The sequence below is a fragment of the Calonectris borealis genome, chromosome 8, assembly GCF_964195595.1.
Source record: "Calonectris borealis chromosome 8, bCalBor7.hap1.2, whole genome shotgun sequence".
NCBI lineage: Eukaryota > Metazoa > Chordata > Aves > Procellariiformes > Procellariidae > Calonectris > Calonectris borealis.
The window spans coordinates 8,963,759-8,990,655 of NC_134319.1; the positions used below are offsets into that span (position 1 = coordinate 8,963,759).

At 40.9% G+C, this 26,897-nt stretch overlaps 1 protein-coding gene across 8 annotated transcripts in view; it reads left to right on the top strand.

Moving 5' to 3' along the window:
• LOC142084804 (BEN domain-containing protein 5) overlaps positions 1-26,897 on the top strand; it is a 971,351-nt gene that overhangs the window by 563,229 nt on the left and 381,225 nt on the right. The window contains exons 1-2 of one of the 8 annotated variants that reach the window (XM_075155807.1): positions 20,262-20,347; positions 25,435-25,575. The exons of 3 other annotated variants lie outside the window; for them this stretch is intronic. Coding sequence is in view for 1 of the 5 variants with exons in the window: in XM_075155805.1 (XP_075011906.1) it covers positions 20,131-20,347 (217 nt within the window). In the remaining 4 variants the exon portion in view is untranslated. Of the gene's footprint in view, positions 1-19,887; positions 20,348-21,151; positions 21,668-25,434; positions 25,576-26,897 lie in introns of those variants that run through there. 4 more of the 8 variants (XM_075155806.1, XM_075155805.1, XM_075155809.1 and 1 more) reach the window with 4 other exon arrangements.

Here is a 26,897-nt window from a genome sequence, read left to right on the forward strand (position 1 = left end):
TATGTATAACCTTGTTCTTATTGATCTGTCACCATTTTTTCATCAGGCTCTTTCTCCAATTTGTCATGCTCATTCTGAATTTTAATCCTGTCCTACAATATTTTTGTGGTCTTTTCAGCTTGATACTAGTGACAGAGTCCCTGAAAATGATGAAGGGGGAGGAACAGGATACTCAGTCTGGATAACTTATTTCCTAATTCTGTCACTTATTATGAATTGTTTGGTCTCTATGAAATGCTGTTAGTAAGCTGATGCCCATAGTATCAGTAAGATGTATGTATAGCTATTATTTCCTAAGGTACATTGTTTATGAAATATTGAACTGTTATGAAAAATTATGAAACGTTGAAGCTGAAGGTGACAAAGAATGGCAAAATACCAGTATGGATAGATATTCTGGGTTCAGCAATCTGAGCAATCAGAGTAATACCGGCTGTTTGCAAGCCTGGAGAGCAGAGAGAGCAGTTACAGCCTACAGAAAGGTTAGTCCCCAACTTCAAATTTACATTACTCTTTCAAAGATGGTGAACATTTGCAATTTAATCTGGAGTACCAGCAGCTTGGCTTCTCCAGATAAGAAGATAGTGATTCAATTAGTTAATGTGTGTGCCTACACTTAGAAATACTAGCCTAGCTTTTAATGATGTAACACCTTCCCCCGCTTCTTCATGTAAGGTGACTTGCAGACTTGTTTCTGCCAGCAGGGTTAGGATGTAAAATGGGATCTTTTAATAATCCCAAATGGCAGGACCTGCCTGCTCTGTGCCATCTAGGAAAGCTTGATTTGCTCTTCTGGGCTTACTCCAGGTCTTGAAGATGGTGCAAGTTGGATTAGATTTTAACAAGGTAGAATAAGATGAATACATAACAAGACCTGATCCCATCCTCATGTCGTTTGAGTGTGCTGTAGTTGTTCCAAGCCTACTTGCTTCACCAGCTTTTCAAACTGCTGTTCACATACTGTTGGCTAAAAATGAACAAGGAAAAATACATTTCCTTACTGGTTGTGCCTGAATTTATGACTATTGAGCCTCCAACTTTCAGTTATGATCTGTCTCATATATGTAATAACACATTTTCTGCAGGTGATGAGGTTTCTGTAACTTGTGATGAACTGCAGGCAGCAGTTTGGTTTATTTTGTAATGCTTCTTTGTGTGTACCTGAAAATGGGTCATTTTTCTCCTGCAAGAATCACAACAGGTATCTCTGCAGGGGGACAGTCAGCAGTTGAACTGCATAGGGAAGGAGAGATGCTGCCGTTAGGTTTACTCCGATTAAACTATTGCTGTAGCTGGAACAAACCTACCCAGATGCAGGCTCTAAGCTTGCCAGGTGAAAATTGTTCCCAGGAATAAATAAAAATGATGATGATAAAGATTGCCTCTTTACCATATATAGTGAGGGAAATGGAAATTTGTCACTTGTGGGTTCTGGTTTGGGGACTGCAGAGATTGTTTCCTCACGTGACCTTTATAACAAGAAGTGTCAGACTTCATCCTGTACGTATCAGAATAGCGTGGCATTGGATATTAATCCTGATGGAAAAGGATTATGTGATTTTCGCAGGCACTGAGATAGATTATCCTTTTTGGCCTGGCTGGAAGGTAGTGAGAGTCTCTTTCTGCAGATGCTGGCGGGGAGCAGAGTGTTCCCGGGAGAGCAGTACCAGAATAACCGAGCATGAACAGCAGCTCTGACTTGAACTTTCTTTTCACTTTCCATTCGTTTCTGTTGTTCGAATGTGTTGCCTTTGAGGACTTGCTTCTTTGAGCAGGGGCAGTGGCGTGGATGGCAATGGTACAGGCTCCGAGAAGTCTTTCTGTTAACAAGCTCTTTGAAACACTGAGTAAAAATAGCTGAAGGAACTTCTGGGATAACATTGTATTTAAAAGGAAGTTCTTTTACCTTGTTCCTAGCTGCCCATTCTAACATTAAAGTTTTTGCCCACTATTTTGATAAATAATGTTTTGTCCTTAGGTCTGGACACAACTGATAATTTTGATGTTTCGCAGCATCATGTTAAGCCCTAGTATCTCTGCTGGGTTTCACACTGGATAATAAGAGAACCAGTCATGGTTTTGCTGGTTTGGTACTCACTTCTCACCTGCATCTACCCTAGGGACCACATCCCATCCTCTCACCCTCTCTAAGCTCCCTCCCTGAACTTCCCTGGTCTGTCCCACAGAAAATGCTCCTTCCAGGAAGGGGCAGGAATAGTTGCTCTTGTTTGCAAGAAAAAATCAGGTTGCTGCTGCCACAAGCTACTGTGGCACCATCGCTTCAGGGGCTGAGGGGTCTTGACCACCTGTGTGAAAGGTGTTTGCTGCATGAGAGCTGTTCCCTGTCTTCTCCAGGGGGGAAGCAGTGGTTTGGGTAAGGGGTTCAAGGGTTGGATCCTGCCCAATGCTCACCAGTTGCACCATGCTGTACTGGAGTAATGATATGGGACAGATCTGCATTGCGTAAACTGGTGTCGCTTCAGCCATTTCCTGGGGTATCAATTTACAATAACTGAGTCATCTGAAATGCAAATATGTTGGGGTTTGAGTTTTTTTGTTTTGTTTTAAATTACAATTAAAATTTCAATTGTACAAAAAACCTGCTGGGGAACTAGCTGACGCCATAGGCTTGCACTGGGACACTGGAGCCTGGGACCCCTTGCTGAAGTCCATATAATTTACATCACTTTTTTTCTCCTTTGGTGTTTATAGACTCAAGCATTAAAAAAATACATGAGCAAATATGGAAGTTTAAAAATATATATTTTAAGCTCTTCTATATTTGCCTCTGACTTCTGAGAAATCTCATACAGAGAGTATTTTCTCAGACCTTCCAAAGAGCAATTTACTCTTTCCTAAAGTAGGTAAGATCAGTTTCTCCCCAGAAATGTACATTTTTCCCTGGTGCCTTGGCAGGAACCTCATGGACTGGACACCTAGCTTTCAGACAGCCAAAGCAAAGAAAAATGAGAAAAACAATCCCTCCCTCTCTCCCTGATGTGAAAGCAGAAATGTTTGCATGCTATGTCAGTACCTTCTGCTCGTTAGACCTGCAAACTGCCCAGTGAAAAATGATCTGAAAATAAATGTGCAGTGATTAGTTTTTTTTTCCTTCCCTGAGTTATACCTTTAATTAATCTCAATCAGTTTACAAAATCCATTTTTACTCAGATTTAAAAAGCATGCACTTTGACAAATAAATCTAGTAGCATGTGTACAGTGTTTGTGATCGTTGCTGCTTAAGACCTGTCAGCTACTCAAATGTATCACTACTAATCGCCCAAGTTTCAACAAATCAAAACACTATAGTTTTATGCTAAGGAGGGAGTTGAACCTTTAAATTACTGTATTAGCTTTAAACTGCTTTAGTGCAGCACATGGAGGCATGCCAGTTTAAATTCAAAAGTAATAATTCAAAAAGTTGTCAATAATTGAAGACAGCATACATAGGTTTATTTATTTTAATCCAGTTAGGCTTGTTCTTTCGATTTGGTTTGTTTTTAGTTTTTTCCCTGTATCCCCAAATCTCTCATGGACCTGAGAGACCAGTATATAAGCAGCAGGTGAAGGTCATTAAAAAAATTAGTCTATTTACTTCAGTGAAACCCAGGCTTAACTGAGGATATCGCATGCAAATTACAAATAAACCCAAAAACTAACCCAATGATAGAAATGTGAACCAAATCATGTATTTTATTACAAGAAGTGCAACCATTCCACCTCCCTTGTCTCTGCAGTAGTGCTTTATATTTCATGATACAAGCTTGCCGTGAGCACTCCACATTTGTTGCCTCTTTGTATTTTGACTTAGTGCCATTCCTGGGTTTGTACCCATTGTCCCCACGTTTATGCAAGTTCGTGTTGCTGCAAAGAAGAGAACAGTAAAAACCCTTTAGCTTGCATTGTTGCAACTATCTTGAACTGACTTAAGATCTCATTTAATCCCTTCCTTTTTCATTTATTCTTTAAAAAAATTTTGAACACAAGTATAGGTTTCTTCTCTTAATAGGGACATCTTTGCAACTTCAAGCTGTATTTTGCAGGAGTAATTTAAAAATATTTTTCTCTCTTCTTTGTTTTTACATCTTACTTAGCCATACTTCTGTTTGGTGTTTCATCTAAAAGTTGCTGTGCATAGACTCTGTAACCCCAAAGACCTGTATCTCTCACTAATGTACTAACAGTATTTAAAAACCAACAAACCAACAAACAACTTTGGGAAATGTAACTGTTTCAGAATAATGTAGCTATTATTTACATAGCATGTTATTGAAAGTATATCTTTAATGTTCAACAGGCAGTAATTTATTCTGGAAAACTAAGGTCCAGGCAGCTCAACGTGGTGTTGCGCTGTTGGGAAGGCTTCGTTCACAGTGGCCATACCAAGAGCCTTAACACAAACCTTAGAATAGTCAGCAGCCCCTTTCTCAGTTACACTGCGCTGTAAAAATAGTCACCCAGACTAGCAACCAGAAATTTGACCTTATAATGCTCTACACTAAAGCTAATCATTGTTACAATAATCTCAGTTTCTTGCTTTATTCTGTCTCCGGATTGTGGCACGATATTGGTGACTTTTTAGGGAGATTTTTATTGCATGTGGAAGAATATGAGTCGGATAATACTCAGAGATTGCGGCAAGAACTCTCCCTAAACTCAGGTCTTTATTAATACAAGGTCATAGGTGGAGAGAGAATTGCTTAGTTTTGGGTGGGGATGAGAAGAGATTGATTTTAACATTGTGGATGTTTATCATCGGAAATGTTTTTTTTAATGCGTCTCAGAATTCTTACCTGTCCATGAAATAGAATAGACATAAAGTAAACAAAATGTAATAAATATTCAGGCCATGCTATTGCTGAATTACAGTTGATGCTTTCAGTGGATTTTATGTATCCATCAGTGATAACTTGCACATTATTTATTATAGTGTGCCTTCTGAAACGATGAGATTTTGTTAAGTAACATTTAATTAATGCAATAGCACACCTTAGGCAAAATACCTACAACATGTGCCACTCATCGCTCCCAAAGACTGAAATCAGTGTCTAAAAATGAGACAAGTGAAAGGCAGTTACATGTTGTACCAGGGAACAGCATATTCCTTTCAATTCAAGGGCATTTCATCTCAGGGTGCTCACTACATGAGCTACTTAAATATGGTATTTGTAAGGTTGCTTCATTGCATGATTTACACTACCTACTCACTTGCCAAAATAGGCACACAGATCAGAAACCAATCTAGCAGACTCTCTTTTCTCTAATCAGGGAGTTTTATGAGAGTTTTTTGTGGACATTGTCTTCTGTATCCTGGCTTGGGACCAACAGCTACTACCAAAGTCCAACAAATTGGCTAAGAATCACTTCTCCTGCTGCTCACAACTAAACCTCTTGCTCTTTGAATCCCATTATTGCTTCCCCGTCTTTTCTATATTAGCGCTAAACCTTCTGTCCTTGCTAAGTCCCACGTAATCCAAATCTTGTCTTTGGTACATCTCTGCAATTATCTCCTGTATCCCTTATGCTGTGTATACTCCTCCCACCTCAACTTCATCACCATCATCATCATAATGTAACTACCCGATGCCTTCCTGACACAGCTTTCTGAATCTTGTTTTCCTTCTTTAAGCTTATTTCTGAGGGAACCACTACTTGTTCCTGCACTTCTTACCTGTGCCGTCTTACAGCCAGTCTGTTGTCCTGGGCTGCGTCTCAATGCTGAAAGCGTCAACCCTCTAAATCTCAGCCTGCAAAAGCACAGTCAGATAGAAAATGTTGTGGCCTGAATATCTTTGTTAGTCATATATGTGAATCAGAGCTTTTTGTCCCAGCAATGTGAGTTGCTGGTAGCTTCAGTGGGCTTACTCATGATAGCAAATGCTACATTCAATAGCAGGCATTTGCAGGATCATCCTCTATAATTGTAATCCCTTTTAGATAGGGAATGTGTCAGCATTTTATAAAGGGATGTAAAGATGCGTGTGGCCCATACAAAGTCTCTGTAATTAATGTTGCTCCATCAGTTGATTACACGAATTTATAGATTGGGCTATCATGATACAACAGTCTGTTTGAGTTTAGTATTTACGAAGAAAGGACAGGAAGAAAAAAGGGGGAAAGTTGTGTCAAATGTTTCTTGATGTGGAAGCTCTTTCTGTGGATATAATGTCCATCTGTTTAGAAATACTCTTGACAATAGAGAGATGTCCCCATGGTTTCTTTCCCAAATTCTAATTGCTGCTCGTGTCTCAGACTTGTATCTCCTTTGGTCTGTGTATACGATATTTGGGATTTATAAGCATAGAGAACCTTTGCCTGTAAATTCCACTAGGTGTTTCTCCGTGAACTTTGTGTGAGCATCAAAATATTGAACTGTTTGACAGACTGAAAGAAACAGAGGACGAAGCTCAAAGGACAATAATTCTCCCTTACGCAACCTAGAAAACAATACTATAAAATATTACATCAGCTGCTGGCAGCTGTAGGATTGCCTGCCTGCTAATTTACTATCACACATGTTCCAGAATCCTTTGTAATCCAGCCATTCCTATTTATATTTGTAATGATTTATTTAAGGACTCTGTACACGTCAGCAAAAAGTCACCAAAAAAAGCAAAATGAAGATTAGTTGGCTGAAAGTGCACAGAATAGAGAAGAATAACCCGACAATGGAGTTGAGATAAAGTTTATACACAGTGAACAACTAAAATAAAAAAAAGAATAGCTTTATTTTCAACTCATCATATAGGAGCCAGAGCCTCTGATTTTGGCACTAGGCAGTTCCCATCAGAGGCTATTAGGAGCAGGGAAACAGGTGTCTGGTGGCCGGGGACGGAAATGAGAAGCCGTGACACCTGAATTGAGATCACAGACCTGCTCCTGCCTTTGTGTCTGGAGAAAAGGGATTAACCGCTTGATGCCTCAGTTCCTCTGCTGGCTGTAGTGGCACCCAACTCTCAGCTATTAAAACTTTTTGCTTATTTATAACATGTTTTTCCTATAGAGAACTGTAATGACGCAAGGCAACTTTATTATGTTCTGTGGAAAATGCTCAGTTAAGAAAAAACGATGAAGGATTGTGTAGCGGAGCGCAACATTTCTTAGCGTTGAGTCTCTAGGTCATTCTGAAGCAGGGATTTGAGTGGTGTCCCTTAGGATTTGCTGTTATACATGCTGAAATGATCAATCAAGGGTAAAAAATGGACTGTTCTCATCTCATAGATCATTTCACAGTGAAACAGTTAAACTCCTGGCTGCTTTCTGAAAAACAGAGATCTGCATTAATAAGGTGACCTTATCAGAGCCACCCCTGGGGGGAAGGGAGGGAGAAAAAAGGTTGTGGAAAGAAAGTGAATCCTATTGTTAATCTTTTTTCAGGGAGACTTGGATTCCTGAATGCAAATTACTTTATATTTAAATTGTGTGAAAGCACAAAAGGTTCGTGTCTACAATTGACAGTTATTTCATTAGCTGACTCACGGAGCCTTGCAAATGGTTTCTAGTGTTAACTTTCCTTGGATTTGTTTTCTTTGTTCTTAGCAGATCTTGCAACGGTGATAATTTTGATTAATGTATTCAAGGCTCTGTTTTACTCCCTATTCACGTTTTTTGCAGCAGTCAGCGTTCTGGCTTGGGTCAGGTGAGGCTGCAAGGTGGCTTCAGTGTTTCTCCAGTAGTGCCGATCTGATGGGCCGGCTTCCAGCTGGAAGACAGAAGCATGGAGGCCGCTGTAATGTATTTTGCATGGTAGCGACCCCAAACACAAGTTAAAACAGACTTTCATCATCAGATGTAGGATCGTCTCAGCCACATCCCTCTGTGACAGCAGATGGGCTCTGCGCTGCTGGAGTATCATCTTTGTGTCCCTGTGAGGCTCTCAGGGCTAGGTACGCTGGCTTTGTGCCTCCGTTCAGATTGGTTTGTGGTTCAGAGTGGTTCACTACATCCTAAAACTGGAGTTTGTGTGCTTGTCTGTTTAAAAAAGCTACCATATTAATTCAGGTATTAATTTTGGGGGGAAGGAGAATGCGTAGGTTAAAGTTCATCCTATCTTGCTTCAGGCACACCAATACTAGGTGTCTGGCCTATGCTACATGTTGAGGAACCAATAATCAATTCAGGAGAGAGTGGTTCTTCCTATCCCTAAATCAATGGGTGCTCTCTCCTCTGGAGATGCTGGCCCTCCATTGACCCAAAAGATGGACTTCAATGAGCTGCTCAAGTTTTAGTACGTTGAAGTTTAGGGTGGATCCTGTCAACCCCATCTACTGAACTTGACTGAATAGCATCATCAAAGTTTACGCATCAATGTAAAAAAGTTACGAAAATTGCTTGATTAATTGCCCCAGATACACATTGATAGGCAGGCAAGTTGCCGGAGGCCTGCAAGCTCTTAGTATCCTTTCCCTCTTTTCTTCTTTATTTCTTTTACTCAAGACTACATTTTTGTTCTTTTCAGAACTTTTTGGCGCTTGTTGTTGCAATCAATCTGCTGTTCCCTGCTGCAGCCTCTTATTGCATTGGTTTTTCGAAATCTTTCATCAGCGCCTCAAGCATTACATTGTTCTTCAACCTGTATCAAGCTCCTAGTCCTAAAATAGGACTGGAAGCCTAGTGTCTGCACAAGTCACCTGTCTCCATTACCCTTCCTGAGAGTCGCAGCTTCAGGAATCTTATCTGGAAAGATCCCAGGACGAAACCCTTGAGTTACAAAGGCAGAGTCTCAGCAATAAAGTCTGAAAACTTTCAGGCCTAACCACCTCTAAACACCGCTTTGAAAGTGTTCTTCATATGCGGAGGATGTGAACTCATCAGAAGACTTTTTACTTTCTCGTGAATATTTTCAAGCTATTTTCCATTTTTAAAGGAAACCCAACATACAAAGGGTTTTCTGAGAAATGTTTCTGCAAATAGGAAACTTGGTTTTTTTCAGGTTCAGATACTTGAATTTTTTTATCCTGATTTTACATGGTCAAGTACGAAAAGAGGAAGAAAAGGTGTTGAGGGTGACTATAAGGGAGGCTCTGAGAGAAAGCAGTGGAAAGGTAGACTATTTTTTGCTTCACAAGTCTAAGTATTTTCCCCTGTTCTCTCTTCTGATTCACAACAACAAATATAAAGGGATTTTTTCAGCCTTTTTTTTTTGGACTGACTTACTTTTTAGCAGTAGATTTTTAAATTAAAAAAGTGAAAGAGAAAAGCAAGCATAGATGGGAATGAGTATCAGAGAAGTATAATGGTTGATGGACACTTGAAACTCAAGGGGAAGGGAATAACAGAACGACTCAAGCTATGTCAGCTGAAACGAAACAGCGTTGTTCATTTTCTTTTAAACTGAATTTTGGAGCAAAAAAACTTTAAACAAATATTCTTAGATAAAATTCCATCAAACTGCTTTTTCACAAAAAATTTTCACAAAACATGAGTTTGGTACATAACTGGACAGCCCTTGTGGCTGATCTGGAAAAATTATTCTGATCTCTTTTTCCAAGATAATCAGTAACACTGAAAGCACACAGAGGTTCAACATGCAAAATATTAAAGAGAGAAAAAAATACTTTCTTCTGCTTAATTTTTTCTTTAAGTATTTTTATGCCAAATGGTAGACTTTCTGCACACTGTGTGAGAGAGCTATTACTTGTGAACAACAATTTCAATGTTTTTGGTTGAGTTTTAGCTTAATGTATGAATCCCACGTCCTTGCTGTCACAAAATCTCCATTTTGCCACTTTTGCAATATTGCTGGCATATGTCTCCAGCTGTCTGTTGCTGACATAGAATTGCTTGTGATTATCTGGTGCTGAGCTGTTCTGCTCTGTTTTTGTGTTTTTAATCTCTCCAACAATACCTGAACATGTTGTGCAGATCGTGATTATTGGGGCAGAATACAGTCGTCTTTGAAATTCACTGTCCCACACAGAATATTGGAAATTCTTATGATCTTTATATCCAGGTTGAATGTGAACTAGATTTTTGTCTCATTTTATAATTTAACATTGCAGACTGTTGACTTATTGACTATAATGTTAGTATTTTCCAGATTGGCAGACAAATTGCCTTGTAGGAGTGTTTGTGTGTATTTATACATCATCCAAAGGTTAAACTACAGAATATATTTTAATTGCCTAGAGATAACTTGGTAAATTATATCACTAGGACCAAAACTTCTAAACTTAAAAGATGAAAGTTAGGTACAGAAACGCATGTTATTTTCCAAGTAAATAAATCACTCGGCAATACTGATTACTGATGTTCATTAAATAGCATCCCAAAGAAATAGCTGCCATTTTAGAAGAATTGTTAAGACAGAGGAAATTCTAATATTCTTCTTAGCCTGCCTAAGCATGGAGTTCATATTGATCTTGCTATTTCAGCAAGGACCACAGTTAAAAAAACCCAAACCATAGAACAATTAAAATGCGGCATTCATATGTAAACTTTTTTTTTCACTTCCAATTATCCTAAAATCTGAAGGTGTAAAAAACGAAACCCCCAAACAAGCCAAAACATGTAACGCACTGTAAGAGCAGCAAGTATGCCCACTGAGAATATTTAGTCAGAGAAAACATAACCTTGGAGCTATTTGAAGCATTTGAGAGTAAGCCTAATTGTTACTTACATTTCTTACTTCCCACTTCAGCAGCACTTTTCCCTCTAGAATACAGATCCCTAAATAAATTACTGAGGAATAACAAGTTTCCCACAAATCAGCTGATTTACAGTAACTGCCCATGTAAGTGCTCTTACAATTGGTAAACATGAGTTAATTCGAAGTAGTTTGCTCTCAGTGGAAGAACTATGTTACCCTGCCGTAGCTTGGTCGCCTACAAGTGATCAGTAAGAAGTGAAACGGGAGTCTAAGACACTGAGCCTGAGACTGGGAGACACATGCATTCCTTTCCTAGGGGTTTTGACTCGGGGAAATTATGTGTGTCCAGATGAAGAAAAGGATTTTTACAACCGGAGACACAGAGTGGGGGTCTGAACCCCTTCAGCTGGATGGGGGAACCGAAGCCAGGCACCTCACTTGCCAGGCAAGGGCCCTAGTGAGGAGGCAATCAATAAAAGATGGGAGACATCACTGTGGTGTCCTCCTGGCTTTGCTGGCCAATTTTGAAAGAAGTCTCCCTCGGCCTGAAAGGAGGTTTACATATACCTACCTTCAGGAGAGAATTTCAGGCTGTCAAAGTAAGAAGATGGAGATTTCCTCTTTCAGTCCTTGCTCCAGAGGAGGATGGGAGTTACAATGCTCTGTGCTCCACGGTTTCTGCGGATGGGGTTTTGGCAGCTTCCACACTGAGCACAGATGGTATTTGAGATCCTGTTCTGAGACAGCCCTGCAGGGTAAGCAATAACTCTGTGGGATTTCTTGGATTGTAAAGCTGCATGTAGGTATCTGAGGTCCACCGGAGTCCTTTCTAGGTCCAACCGCTCTTTGAGTCCAATTCACAATGTGAAGTGTGAGCAGGAGTGGTTACTGTCCTTGTTCTTTTTGATTAACAGATTTTTTTTTCAGAATACTGTGATAGTGGTCAGGAGTGATTTCAGTGAGTTTTGGAGAGATCACAGAAAATCAAAATATTTGTGTCATGCATGGTGTGTAAAATCAATGAAATGCCTCTGTGGGCAGTAGCTGATCACAAAGGTATATATATAAGCTTCAGTATAATGAAACTGCTCTCTACCCTTTTTGTTAAATTATAATTGGCGTCCTTGTTAGTAATCACACTATGGGATTAAAGACTGCCATGCCCTTGGAGATTGACTATGTCTTCCATTGTAGAGATAGTCCCTCCAGGTCAGAGGCAAGGCAGATAATGGTGTCTACTGAACTGTCCTTACTTGTCAAGAAATGTGTCAATTCTTCACTTTTCATAGGTGAAAATTTATCTAAACCATTATTGGCTTACTTCCCTACCAGTTAACTATTTATAGCAGTATCTTCAGCTACTGCACTGTGCTGCTTCTGTTTTACCCCTTCAACGAAATTCAGACTTCCTTTCCTCTGTGGTCTTTTCTCTCTCGTGTTTTTGGATAAAAACTGTAGGTATGCTTATTTATGTTCACTAAATACTGTGATCTATTCTCAGTAGTGCCACCTTTTGCTTGTAATATAATCCCTGTTGTCTCCTCACGTATCTTATCTTTTCTATTTTATTACCTCTTATATGTACTGGTAAATAAAAAGGGAGTGAATTTGCAAAATATGGGCCATTCGGAAGAAATTCTGCGTGTATCATACCAGAGAATTTAAAAGATTATGGAAATATTTACAGCTCCAAAGGAGTCTGAATTTAGCGATGGACACAAGCCCTGTTTACTCTAGCTGTTATGGAAAGACTGGTTTTGCAATATTTTCTGTCCTCAGAATAGTAAAACTAGTTATGATGAATTTAGCAAAGTCTGTACGCTGCAGTGCCCCAGACAGTTTCTTATTTTTATTGACATTATTTTTTTATCAGTTTGGACCGTGTAGTATCTGCAGACGGTGTATGTTCAAAATATTGGATTGTTGTGTTTTTGCATACAAACCTTATAAAGAAAAAGAAATACCAGACTGTGTGTACAAGCATCAAAATTTGATTATATGCAAGATCTAATCTTAATATCACACCATCCTCACTGAAAAGCGTTGCGAGAATATTCCAATTCATATTCTGAATGGTGTGTTTCTCTGCAGTCATCTTCCAGAATTCTTATTCCTACCAGGAGAATATCAGTATATTGAACTGAATAAAAATGTATATATTAAATTGCTTATTCAAATGTCCAGCTTTGATGTTTGTAGAGAATTTAAGCAGGAGGCAATATAACCTGAGCTTTGTTTTATTGATATGAGAGGCTAATGTGAGTTACAAAACAGGAAAGAATGAGAAGTTGTATAATATGCTGGAAATGTGAAAAAAATGCAGATTTTGGTTATTAGCTTTCACAGCTGTATTTGCATAGAAATATACTAACGGCTGGATGACATTTCATGCATGAACTTGATAGAGCATCCTTAAACGTATTCATGTTAAAGAGTACTAAAAGCGAACCTTGAACTCGAAATTTTCCGTCTTTGTTTAAAAAAAACAGAACTATAGTTTCCCTAGGGTATTCTAGTAAAGATATTTCTTTATGAAACAAAGCTTTCTTTGTTATGAGGAATACTGTGACAGCCTATGAAGGGCCCTCCTTTCTGATCACACTTTAAAAAAGACCCTGATTCCCCTGAACGGTAAATATTATCGCACAATAGATGTTGCTCAGGCTTTTGTGGAAAATACTAACAAATCATGAAGCCCCTTGAGGTTTCAAACACCTCTTGGGTTACCAGTTTCCTATGCCATTTTCTATTTTGAGGGAACACCTTCCTTGTAATTGGGACAAAGGTGAATGCCGATTTTCTATGCTGTGTGAGTTCTTCTTCCTTGAAGAACTACAGTTCCTGTTGGGGTCTATCACAGTTACCTCATGCTGTGAATTTTTGGGAGTTGGGTGACAGTAACTCCTTCCAGTTAGCGTTTGCTTGTTGGTTGTGATTTTTTTTTTTTAAATTCACTTAATAGCACAGACCAGGTACAACTTCATTTGTAACTCATAAATGATAAAGATGTCTGGTCTTCGTAGGAGTGGAGAGGTTCGCCGAGTATAATGAAGATTTTTATATCAGTGAGCACTTGCACTTTTCAGTTTCCAGCAGTTTCAGCATTCAGTTTACCAACTGTGAAGAACTATATTCTTCTAATTTAAATGTGATTATTAACAAGACACAGCTGAGGAAGGCATTTTTCTGAAATATTCTCAGGATTATTCCTGCTCTGTTATCTCCCATTCACCTTCCACAACAGGATTTTATGTGCTCACATTAGTTGATGTTCTTCAGAAGAGTTGCTGGTCCATCTCTGATCATGACTTTCATTAGAAGTAGAAAACTCTATCTTCTCTTCTGAAGTGGTGAGATGTGAGCACTACTTCCTGGGAATATTTTCTAAAAGCTCACTTTATACTGAAATATAGCCAGTCCTGAAAGAGATTAGAAAGAGTATGACAAGAGTATGAATTAAAAAGCACTGAGTGAAAACATATCTCTTTAAGCAGTTTTGACTCTGCTCTCACTTACTCAACCCCATTCCTGCTGATGACAATTGTCAAGAACCTTCCAAAACAGCAAAAACCATTTCTAGAGCCTGTCCAGTCTCCCGCTAAAATTAGACTTCTGAAGGAGAGGGGAAGCGTGAGTATGTGGAGGTACCATTCTGGACAAAATGCAGTCAGTAGTAGTTGACCTCCTTTTCTTCTGTGCATATCCCATATTACTTGTGTGAACCTCTCAAGCAGAATAGGCCTATGCAGAATAGGGCTGCAGGACCATTTTCCCTGTCAGTATGAGAAATAAATGCCAGTTCAAGACAGAGCAGTGCTGTACAGATGTAAGAACAGAAAACCAAAATGGAAATATTATGAAAAAGGGTCATTAATACCATCTTACTCAGAAGCTCTGTTTAAAGCATAACATAATCATTGGCCAGTGTCTAGTAGTGATACTTTACACTGAAGCCCAAAGGTTACAAAAAGACTTTAGTCCTTGCCAAATGAAAGTCACTTTGTCATCTAAGGTACAGAAGGAATCAAATTCTTGCAGTGGTGCAAAATCTGCGTAAAGCTACTTTTAGAGTCATATTGGTGAAATGTCTGTCAAGAACCAGGGAAAAGTCTGGTTTAAAAAAAGAAAGGGAAAATCCCACATCAAATTTCCAGCTAGACTGAAAATATATAGGCTGAAGCCGTCAGTCAATGGTAGTAGCAATAAAGATCATTTGGGCTGCAACAGCAATATTGTCTTCAGAGCAGTTCTTGAAGACGGTGGCAGTGGTACCAGAAGGACATGTTTTAAAGGTGAGTCCATGCACAAGTCAACTCAAAGAAAATGTCTTTCCTACTTTCCTCTCAGGCAAGAAGTTTATAGCATGGAAAACAGCATACTGCCTGAGTACAGAAGATGGTATTTAGCAAGATTTTGAATGATATACAGCAGGGTGGGAGCTGAAAGTCATGATGACTTGAGAGTCATTTGCAGCTCCCAGACAACCCAGCTTCTGGCTCCTGCTGAGCAAAGGACTGGGTGAGAGTGGGGAGAATTACTGCCTCACACCGAGGCAAGATAGTGCCGACCGGCAGCGTCTCCTGATTCCTGTTGACTTGCAATTTGGAAAAGGAAAATACAGTCTGGCACACATTCTTGAAGGGTTGCCAGTCCCAGATCTATCCATTGCATAGCCTGCCAGAATGGGAAAGATAAATATCTTACAGATCAGTATCCACAGCAACAGACACTGGAATTTTATCTTTTCAATACATATAAAAACCCAAAGAAAATAATTACTTTCTCATTTTCCAGTTTTATAATAGTAATAATGACCTTTAGGTCAGGAATTTTCAGCAGTTAATGACTGTCTGGCTTTTTCTTTGGCCCTTGGTTTCTCCAGCCAGTCATTAACAGTGAGGAAAGTGCCTTCTCCAGTGGTCACTTTGGCTCAATAATTACCTTTTCATGCTACAGAATATACCAGCTGGGAAATAAGTGTCTCCTATGTGAATGGATCCATAAAGTGTTCCTTAGGTTTCAATTCTTTGAAAGAATATTCTGTTAGGACTTGAGAGTTTAATGTAAAAGATGATTGAGTATTATCCTGAGCCCCAAGAAAGGTTAGATCACTCTCAGGAATTGGGACTAAATAGCTTTGCAGTGATGCCCTTCCTCTTCTGAGGATGGTTTACGGCCATAGATTTCAAAAGATTAAATCTTAAGAATTTATCTATGTAATCTAGGTTCCCATACTATCCTCTTGGTATTGGAGCACTTCAGAAATTATATGTGGACACAAATATTTTCTCGTCCATCTTCTAGTATCATACAGGAACTGGACCTCTTTTTTTTTTTTTGATTGACTTTTATATGTAATCATTGTGACACCAAAAGTAGAGTGTGGCAACAGTGTCTTCAGAGTTAAAAATTATTTAAAAATCTAAAGGGGAGCAACCCTCTGGAATGCCTGCCCTGTTCTGTTTGTCTAGCTAGCAGATTCCCCCCTTCCAACCACCCACTCTATCTCAAAACACATAGAAGCTGTATATGACTTTGTTCAGAGGAAGATTCGTTTATACCTGGAAATGACTTTATCTTGCATTCCATCATAAGATAAAAAATGAGCTACTATGGAACGGAGGTATCTTCTGACCACCCTATTGATCATTTTCTTGGCAAAAATTAACCAGATTTTGAGTAGATTGTATGTGTGTACATACATAAACCTTTGCACAGTCTTCAGTTCTTGTGCATTGTTATTTGAGTTATTCTTTAAACTTTGTGACTTTAAATGCCATTGCTAAAATACAGCATTACCTAAAAAACCTGTGAATATATCTTTCCTTCAGGGTCTATTTGAGCTTGAAAACAATTATGTAAGAAATGCACTACTTGGAGGATAAATAAATTCACAAGAAAACAGTAATGTTTTCTAAATCACATATTGAATGCGTAGGGATTCCTAGCAGCTAGTCCAGTGTATTGTTATTGCTGAGTAGTCAGGTAGTAGTGAAACCCCTCCACTTGAATGGTAAAACAAAATGGGAATTTCTTCATCAGTAGATTTAAAATCAATATAGTGTCCCTTGAGGGTCTGGTATTAAACATGGAAGTAATGTGACTGATGAGCCTAATTTTAATGTTTTGCTGTGAAAGAGATTTAGCACCTGCATAACTATTAATGGTACTATTAGTTTTTCATTTTATATCTTTAAGTGAAAACACAGAGTGCACATCAAAACCGCAGGCATCAGCTTTTGCTTTAACACTTTTTTACTTTTCAAGAAAAATAACAGCAGCAAAATATAGGTAGTGTTCCAGGAAACAGCCACTCAGAGTCCCACAAGCGCTGGGACTGTGCTTTGTGGTTTCCTGACTCTTGGAGTGACACTTTTACTTTTTAAGCTGGGGTTTCATTTGTATTTTGAAAGTATGACAATCTACTTCTCAGCAGGGTTGTGTTGTTTCTGAAAACCTGGACTTGCTAGACGATTTAAATCTGGTAAGGATCCAGTAATTCCCTTAACAATGAGTTTTAAAATCTACACCTTTAAAATAGCTTTACATCTTTAAACCTCAAGCTAACCCCGCTGTTAAAACAGCTGACTAACCACTAGTAAAAATGGGAAAGGTCCAAATGAAATGAGTAACAATATTTGTGTATTTCATTCTGTGCTTAAATGGATCTTTTCCTCAGCTTCACAGCTAACCAGTGCAGATTATTTATAGATTTTAAAGCCAGAAATTAACACTGTTCTTTGTAGGCAGAAGAAAAATGTATGGGATCATTATTAATTCTTTAGCATTATAATGCCTTCTGGCTCAATGTGTGTGCTAGGGACCAAGTGTAAACACACATTTATCATCCCGACCCTTAATCTGTTCCCGAAAACGTCCTTCAGTGGAGAACAGTGAAACAGCCTTTCTAAAGGATCTGAAACCTTCTTTTGCTGCTGATACAAAAATCTTTACAGCCCTCGCTGTAATCAAACCTTCAAATGTAAAATGTTGCAAATACCAGTTTAGTGTTCCTTTTCCAAAAGAAAAAAAATCCCAAACAAAAAAACCCCACTATGACGCTAGTTGCCTTCACATGCAAGTCTTTCAGTTTTCTTTCATTGGGGCAAATTACCCAGGCCTCCTTGGTACCTGAAGAGATCTTTCACCTTCCAAGTCAACCTAATTTTTGAGTCCTTAGCTTCTCTTTGTTCCCCCTGTTATTTCTAGTTCCTCCACTTTTCTGTATTCCTTTCCCTCGACAGCAGTTTTAGATGTTGCTACTAGAATTCAGCTGTAGAGGAAATACAATCCTGGTAACAGTCAGCGTACCGAATCCCTCGTTAGCCACTGAACTTAGTGGGACAAAATTGTCCTTCATGTAATTTTAACAGTGTCCATACAGTAATTCCAACTATCAGTCTGTCCTGTCGCCTTTCTGCAGCTCCTTTTACCTCCGTTGTAACACGAGGTAGAGGAGATAGGAGCGCTACAGCAGCTGTTATTACTTGATCAGCAACGCAATCTTTGCTGGAATTTCATTTCCCTTGCAGCCTAGCTACTAGAATACATGTCATCCATACTTTGTAGCAGACTTATATTTGCCTGTAATTACATACCAGTCTGGCAATACTTTATTGTTAACATAAAGTACTGCCATTTAAATCCCGAATCTTAAACTGAAGTATTTGCAAAACTCTGTAATTGCTAAAATAATAAAGCTGCCATTATTGTACGGGAAGTTTACAGCTTGTTACTGAAATACTTACATCGGCTTAACTATACCTGTATGCACTCCTTATGTTTTCATGTGTTGCTTAAGAGACAGACAGACTGACTTCTGCTTGGCATAACTATAAGTTTCTGGTACTTCCACAGAATGGCTGAGGTTGGAAGGGACCTCTGGAGGTCATCTTGTCCAGCCCCCTGCTCAAGCAGGGCCACCGGGAGCAGGTTGCCCCGGACCATGTCCAAATGGCTTTTGAGTTATCTCCAAGAATGGAAACTCCACAAGTTCTCTGGGCAACCTCTGCCAGTGCTCAGTCAAAACTTTACTTCAAGTTTTCCAGCCTGTGGTCTGTTCCCACGTACTAAGCAGCCTGTAAGAGATAACTAGGAAAAACAAGTTCAGTGTGCTTAAACTCCATATAATGGGTAGAGAGAATACCACAAAGGCTTAGGGATATGCAAACCAGAGAAGACTATACAGTTTGGTTTCATTTTGTTGGCTTTTTGCAAACAGAAAACCAGTGCTGCCCCTCTCTTGCTGTTTATTACTCATTCTGCAATTTTATTTTTTTTTGCCTTTAAACAATTCTCCATGTTCTGCTCGTAAGACTGACCAGGTGAAACAGACCTCAGCATTGGCAACTTGGACAAGAGTTTGTTGTGAACCATAAACAATGTTGCCACATTTTGCTTTTTTCTTACAAGAAGCTCAAAGCATCCATACTCGGTTTGTACACATCTCCAAAAGCTTGGGAATTTGTGCTAAAAATGGCACGGTCTCTAGCCCTTGTTCTTACACACCTGTACACAATTTCTCAACTCTCTGTGTTGTTTTGGGGGAGGGTGGGGAAGCTCTGAGTTCTTCCAGAGATCACCACTGGACAGCACCATTGAGGGCAGGTGGTTCTGCATCACCCTGAACACCTTCAGGTAAAAACGGACGTTCAGATTCCGTTGATGCTCGGCAGATGAGCGCGGGGCTCGGTGCCGTCTTGTTTGGCCACGAGGGACGTGGTCTCCTCTCCTCAGGCGGCCATAGCCTCTCCCGGGTCCCTCCAAGCCCTTCCCTCTGCACTCGCTGGCGCTGCCCCGGCCCAGGAGCAGACGGCCCGGTGTGACACCTCCAGACGTGGGAGAAGGCCCGTTTCTCTGGAACAGGTGCAAGGAGTTTTTAATTTGGAAAAAGAGCTTCCCAGGGCCTTTACTGGGGCCGGGTTTGAGCAACGGAGCCCGGAGGGCAAGCGCCTCAGCCAGGACCCCGTCAGCCCGCCCGGCCCAGCGACGCCGAGGCCGAGGGGCGGCAGCGGTCCCTCCGACAGAGCTGCCTGGCGAGTAGGAGCTGACACCCCGTCCGGCCGTACCCTCGAAAGCCTCTGGGACGGAGGCACCTGCCCGCCCCGCCTCGCCGCCCGCACCAACACCCGCCGGGGCGGAGGTGTGAGGCCGCTCCCGGGGAGCCGGGGCAGGCCCGGGCCTGCCGGGCGGAGAGCTGAGGCGGGCCCGCGCCCCGCGGAGGGGCCGGGACACGCCCGGGGCCGCCGGAAGGGGTGTTTCCGCAGGGGCCCCGGGCGGGCCAGGCGGGGGAGCCGGGCGGGGGCTGCTCCTCCCGCGGGCCGCCGCCACCCGGCCCCGGCCCCCACCCGCCCCTCGCCGCGCGGCAGCCCGGCTCGCGTCGCTCCGCGTTGGATTGCTCGTGTCTGCCCGGAGCTGGCGGCTGCCCGGCTGGCGGCGCGGCCAGGCGAGCTCAGCCGAGCGCAGAGGCGGATTTTGAGGAACAATAACAGAGCGGGGAGCGCGGGACCGGCGCGGCCGCCCCGCCCGCCCGCCGCCGCACCATGTACGCCTTTGTGCGGTTCCTGGAGGACAACGTCTGCTACGCGCTGCCCGTCTCCTGCGTCCAGGACTTCAGCCCCACGTCCCAGCTCGACTTCGACAACCAGAAGGTCTACACGGTGTACCGCAACCCCGAGGAGGCGGAGGAGGACGAGGAGAGCCCCGGCGAGTGGGGCGACCGCCTGCTGCTCCACAAGGCCCAGATCCTGGCGCTGGCAGGTGAGGGCGGGCCGGGCCGGGCCGCGGGGGAAGCGGGGGGGGGGGCCGGGCCAGGGGAAGCCCCAAATGCCGCCCCCTCCCCGCTGAGGTGGGGGAGGGAGAGAGGGGGAGGGGAGGGGGCGGCATCGCGCCGACACATGCTCGGAGCCCGGGCGGCACATGGCGGGCGGGGGGCCGCGGTGAGGCGGGAGGACGGCGATCCCGGGGGCGGAGGGCGGGGGGGGCCGGGGCCCCAGGCCTGGGAAGGGCTCGCAGGGGGTGGTGTGGGGGGTCCCACGGGGCGGGTGCTCCCGGCCGGGCAGCGCCGCGCTCCTGCGTGGACTCTCAGGCGTAGTGCTTCTCCGGAGCGGTTTCCAAAATAACCGTGAGCCCCCGGTAGTGCCCATCGTTACACCGCGGCGGGGATGAAATCAGAAACTTCAAAAAAAAAAAAAAAAAAAGTCAGGGTTTTCATACACAGTATATTTATAGTGCATGGAGTCATTTATATACCTTTGCAGTTTGGCAGCATGTTGCCACATTAGAGGGGTACTGTTTTATATCCGCTTTGTTAGTTTAAGTGACTTCACAAATTGGAAGGCAATAGTGGAACCAGACCTTTAGATACTACGCTTGTTAAGCTTAGTTTTGCTACATTTGGTTTGTTTCATGTTTAACTTACGAATGTTTCTTTAGCTAAGAGGACCAATTAAAGTGTATATTAAGAAATAAACCCATATTTTGGCCATTTAATGAGTTCAGCCCTTGTGAGATAGTGCTTCTGCTATGTGTCCCCCCAAATCACAACTCTTTGGCAGCATGTTGCCTTGAAGACTTTCTGTAGTTTCCTTGCAGCCACAGAAAACACACTGCCATAGTCAGACTTGACATAGAAAAGAAGTTTGATGTTGTTTGTAGCAAATTACTGGCTAGCATGGACTTGCCCAATAGGCTATTGAAAGACGGCGACGACCATTTGAAATGTCAGTCTGGATAGCAAAGAGGACATTGGGTTCTGATCCTGACTTTTCCAGTTGGGGAGAAATAGTGATTATGTCTGTTTCCCCAAATATGGAATGGGCTTAATAAACTCTGCTCGCTAGTATTGAGTTCTAAGAAGGCAATGCTGAGTTCTGATCTGTAAACAGAGTAACTCGGCATTAAAGTAATGTAAAACTAGTATTTTTTAATTTTATTTTTATTTTTGAAAATAACAGTTCCTAAACCAGTTCAGCCTGGTGGTAGTCCATTTGGTCCCTGACGCGGTGACTTTCACCATTATCCTGTTTCCGGTAGTGGCCATAAATGGATGCCTGGAAAGAGCAAGAAACAGGCAAACACGTATGTTGTTTCCCTGTAAAGCTTTTCGAATTTCTGAATATTTGCAACTCCAGAAGTTCAGGAGAACAATGAGGTAGTGGGAGAGTCCACTCCTCTGGTAGGCTATGTTTTTGCTGTCCTATGCCAGCCTGTGTTTTGTCTATAACAGAGGAGAATTGGTATATGAAGTATGTCTTGCAAGTTACCTGTCATATCCATGGAAGACAGCAGTGTCAGCATTCAGGGTTTGTTTGGCCTCTTCTCAAAGGCATCCCAACTGGACTTCACCTTCCTCTTTCCCAATGGGGAACTGCAGCAGCAGTGCCCTTTCTGTTCCTCATGTTCATCTCAACATAACTAAAGTGTTTCAGAGAAATATTTAGTAATTGGCATTTTGCTTACATGTTGAGCCTCAGGGTGCCTCAGTTTTCCAGCAGAAAGTGCACCTACTTTCTCAATTCCCTTGTTCCAGGCAGAGTCTGTATACACCTAAGAGAAGTGTTCTTCTGTACAGTTTCCCTTTGTTTCATCTCTCTTGAACCAGAACAAACCAATATATGCTGTTTTCTCCAGAGAACAAGACTTGTTACCTGTATTAGTGATTTGCACTAATTGTTCCCCAGAGATTTTAATTTCTACAGGAAATTCTCCTGCTGAGCCAGGAACACAAAGAAACATACAGCTATCTTTATTACATCTGTCACATCTCAATATATCTGACTAGATCTGTAATTTGCATGCTTAGAAAACTTCTCACCTGAACACCAAATGAATCCTTACTTCTGTTCTTCTCTCCACCCTGCATGATGTAAAAATACCATAATTGAATTAATCCTTTGTATACAACATATGTTTACTTACTTTTAAAGTTGTCACTTTCTCCCCAGAGTTTTAATATTGGTGTTTGTTTTTATTATGGTTAAAGTCTTGGGGAGAAAAGTTGATGAAGACATCTTAGCACAATTTTTGGTTTATAGTGACCAACTCTATTTTTACAGATTACAGTAACTTTTTATGGCAAACATTACAAGTCTGATGTTATGCAAGCTGCTTATTTAGTTTAAAAAATAATTTTACAAGTCTACATTAATGTTTCACATACTAGTATAGAACTTTTCATTCTAAAGGATTTCAGCTTACCTTAGTAGTAGTGTAAATAATGTGAATAAAGTTGCTTTTATATGTAAAATATACGTAGTAAGTTGATTTTGAATTTTTGGGAGGAAGCCTTGCCTGCACAAATTAGTACATCAGTGACTTTAAGGATTTATTGCTTTGGTCCAAGGATTCCCCATTAGGAACAGGCTTCAGGACCAAAGTCATGGTACAGATATTAAATTAAACAAACAAAGAACAAAAAAAAAAGGGGGGGATAATCTTTTTTTGATCCTGCACAGTATTCTTTTAGAGTTTAAATGGCACCCAATTTTCATAGACTGATTTATCAAGGCTGCTCAAGTAAGCAAAGTTGTACCTATTTATATATATTTTCATGATCAGACACTGGGATTAATTATAGTCCGAGAAACAGATACACTTGGTTTTCCTTTCTAGTGACCTAAAGAGGAAGAACACAGGTACAAGACCCATATTGGCATCACAATTTTTTCTTTTGAAAATAGTTTCCCTTTCCTATTTTGTTTAAAGAAATTTAGGTACTTTTCAAACTTTTACCCTTGTAAAGTAGGAGTTCACACAGGGATAAATACACGTTCATGCCCATAGTACGAAGTTTTATTGGAGCATTGATTGTGTAAAGAGTTCATGAAACAATTGTCCTCATTTGAGAGAGTCTAGAAGCAATTCTTTGATCCTTTGTGGCGAGGTTGGATGGTTGGAAGCCTCTACGCTTGTGAGGAATATTATTGTTGCTGCAGAGGAGAGAGCACTGCTGTAAAGGTATCACAAATTTAAAAAGGTCAAAAAAAGAGGGAAGTAAGTTGGGCATGCTCAGAGCATCAAGTAATTGGGATAGACTTGGTATGTTGAGGAGAGAAATACTGTCGTCTTGAATACTTAGTAAGAAGTGATATGTAGTAGTATTATAGTGGAGTGATAGATGAACTCGAGCAGCTGTACACTTTTCTTGTGTCTGTGTGCGTATGGCTGGGAACTGCTGATAGTGGTGGTATGTGTTGGTCTGGGAAGCTTCGACTTTTTCAAAAGTTAGCCAAAGACTAGGGCTCAAACCAGGCAGGTTAACCCCGATTAAGACAGTTCTAGATCTTTGAGCCATAGCAGGCATATTAAAGTGAATGTTTTGTGCCATAACAAGTTCAGCATTTGGTTAGCAGGCAACTGATGTTACGTAGTAATAAAGGAATAATTTTATTTACCTCTTCAATGGAAAATATAGCTCAGCAGACTAGAGTTTCACTATATAGCAGCTTTTTGAGGTGGCGTGTTAACTGGTCTATCTCGTGGAGAATACAAAAACAGTAGACGGCTTTTCAGGAAGAGTTTGAGTCTGTCTTTCTGATCATCCACACCCTTCCTTTTTTCTTCTTTTCTGTCCTTTCCTCAAAATGCTGTAAAGCTGTTTTTCTGGTCCCTCTTCTTGAAATATGTGTGCCATTTGCAACTTTTCCCCATTTGTCCAATATAGTCACCAGCAGAATTTTATAAGCATATGCACCTTATAGGAGCCAGCATGATCCTTAGGTGACCCTGTTGGAGCCTTTTCTTGCTTTGCAAAGTGATGAGTATTAGGTGGAATGAACTAAGGTTCAGGGACTTTTTAAAGTTCACTACTTCGGGCTACGTTTGTAGCAAGTTAATAGTGACTGACTAATTGGAGGCATTCTTTCCTGACTACAGTAAATAATTGTTCTCTCTAGCTGCTGCCCTCAACATTTCCCGCCCACATAGTCGTAACAAACACATCTCCATCAGATTCTCATGGCAATTCCCTAGCTGCCACAGCAGACGTGTTAATACCTGTGTGCATCCATATTCTTTCTTGCCCCTTTATAAAATGTTATGCTTCACTTCTTATTGAAATAGGTTAGGTGATTTTTTAAATCTTGAAAAGCCTGTACAGCTCTTGGTGAGGTAATTTGCTCTGTATTTCAAAAGGATGTAAAATCTCTGTTCCCAGAACAATTTTAAATTAAATGATTCTAGGACTGAGTTTTGAGTAAGGTTGAGGGTGGATGCACATTAAGAAGTTGAAGCAGGTTTCTTCGAGATGGATAGCTGATGGAGGAAAGACCCTTTGTCAAGTGCTGGAATAGGTGAAAATTTACAAGGTGAGATCTTGCATTGTATCAAGAATATACAAAATTTAGGTCAGGAAGCGGTCTTGATGTATAACATTAACATGAAGCTTTTATTGGTATTTCTGTAGTCTTGTGCATCTTTGTGTGTTTTTTCTTCCTTGTGCTCTTCAGACAGCTTGGGGAGTTGGAGTACGTAGAGCAGGTCATAGCTGTGGCCACTGTGTAGCCATGCTCCATCCCATGTCCGTACATAGCCCACGTGTTGCATTTCTGTTCCCAGGGCAGTCTGTAGACTGAATGAACTATTGTGGTAGGGACAGCATTTGCTAACTCTTTGTTCCTAGAAAGCTCTAGGTCTATCCCCTATCATGATACGCAACTCGTACGGGGTGTGACAGGGACCTGGGGAGAAATGGCACCAGGAAAAAAAATCAAAAGGCCTGCAACTGCCTCTTGGGTCATCCCAAGTGTTGCCCTGAGTAAAGAAGTGCCAGGAGGAGGCTGTAGAAAACCTTCCAGTAGTGGTTCCTCACAGACTCTTTTTAATTTGTTTGATTTTTCCTGGGATAGTTCTGGAGAACCTGTGGATGAGCTTGTGTGACGCAGCCCTTGAGCAGCAAGTCCTCCTCTTCCTGACTGTGCTATCTATTGTACCTGTGCACCGGGTCTTGCCGTGCGAATGGCCCTCTGCGGTCATTGAGAGAAAGTAAGGTTAGGCAGCGCTGAAGTAACCTTGTGCAAAATATGATTTTTTTTTAAAAAAAAACTTTCTATTGTGATATTTGAGGTGCGTGGCCTATTTTGTCAGGTACTTACCTGGCATGCTGCTGCTGTGTTACCTTTTCACCAGGTGAAAGATCTGGCTGTATGCCAGAGGTTCACCAAATCATTTTGTGTAACAAAGTAACTACATCACACTCTTAAATAGTATTCATAAAGAATATTTAAAGCTAAATTTCACACTCATGTTGTGTTTGATCCATTTCTGGTTTATTTTTAACTCTATTAAGATGAAGGGTGTTTTTTTTTCCCTTCTAAATTCTACTGTAGGAGCATATCTGAGATATGAAAGGCTTATACAAAGGCACAATTTTGGGGTTTTTTTGTGTCATTTCTGTTTTTTCAGTGGTGAAGTCTTAATATGGCACATTTGTGCAAAGCTTAAATGGCAGCAGCAAAAAAATTTTGGAACTTTTAAAACTGTAGCTGGTAAGTAGTGGCTTGGAGTAACCGTTATGATAGTGGTGATGGTTGTATGTCATCAGCAGGATAAAATGCCGGTAAAAAGGAATTAAAAAGCTGGGATTTTTCTGTGCAAGAAGATTTTACCCTTATGTTTAGATTTCTCTTTTCCTGTATTACTGGGCTTATTCTGGAAATAAATACCGTTTTTTTTTTTTCTTTTTGGTCTTAAAACCCTTCCCGACTGACCTGCTTGTTCCTCAGTCACATTTGCCTTTTGCTTCACCCTAATAGTTAGAAGTCGCTTAATTATTTATTTTTATGACATAAAGACATACAGGTGACCTACACTGTTGTTACTTCTCTTGGTCTTAGTACATAAGTTGCACCACGTAACACCAGTTATGCTTGTAAATGTTGTATAAGCTTAACTACGATACAATAAAAGTATGAATTTCAGGATTTTAATAAAATTGACTTCAAAGATGGGATGGTTACAGTAGCTATGGTAACTAACACTTACTAATTAAAATATGCTAAAATTTGCAGGGTAGTGAAAAGGGGAAAAAAATGTAAGTTAATGTTTTTGTTTTCATAATTCAACAGTAAAACATTTTTTTCCAGTGGATTGCCTAAATGCCAGTCAGTCAATTATTTGCTTTTTTTAAAGAAATCCTTTAAAAATAGTAGAGGCTGAACCACATTGTCATTTTTGTATGTAAACTAAAAAATGCATAGATCTACCCACTATTTCCACAGCAAGCTCATTCCTTGGGCAGGGATAGTTGCGGAGGCTTCCTGGAGTGTTCCCTGTAGGCTGCTGCTTTATCTGCTGAATAGCTGGTAGGCAA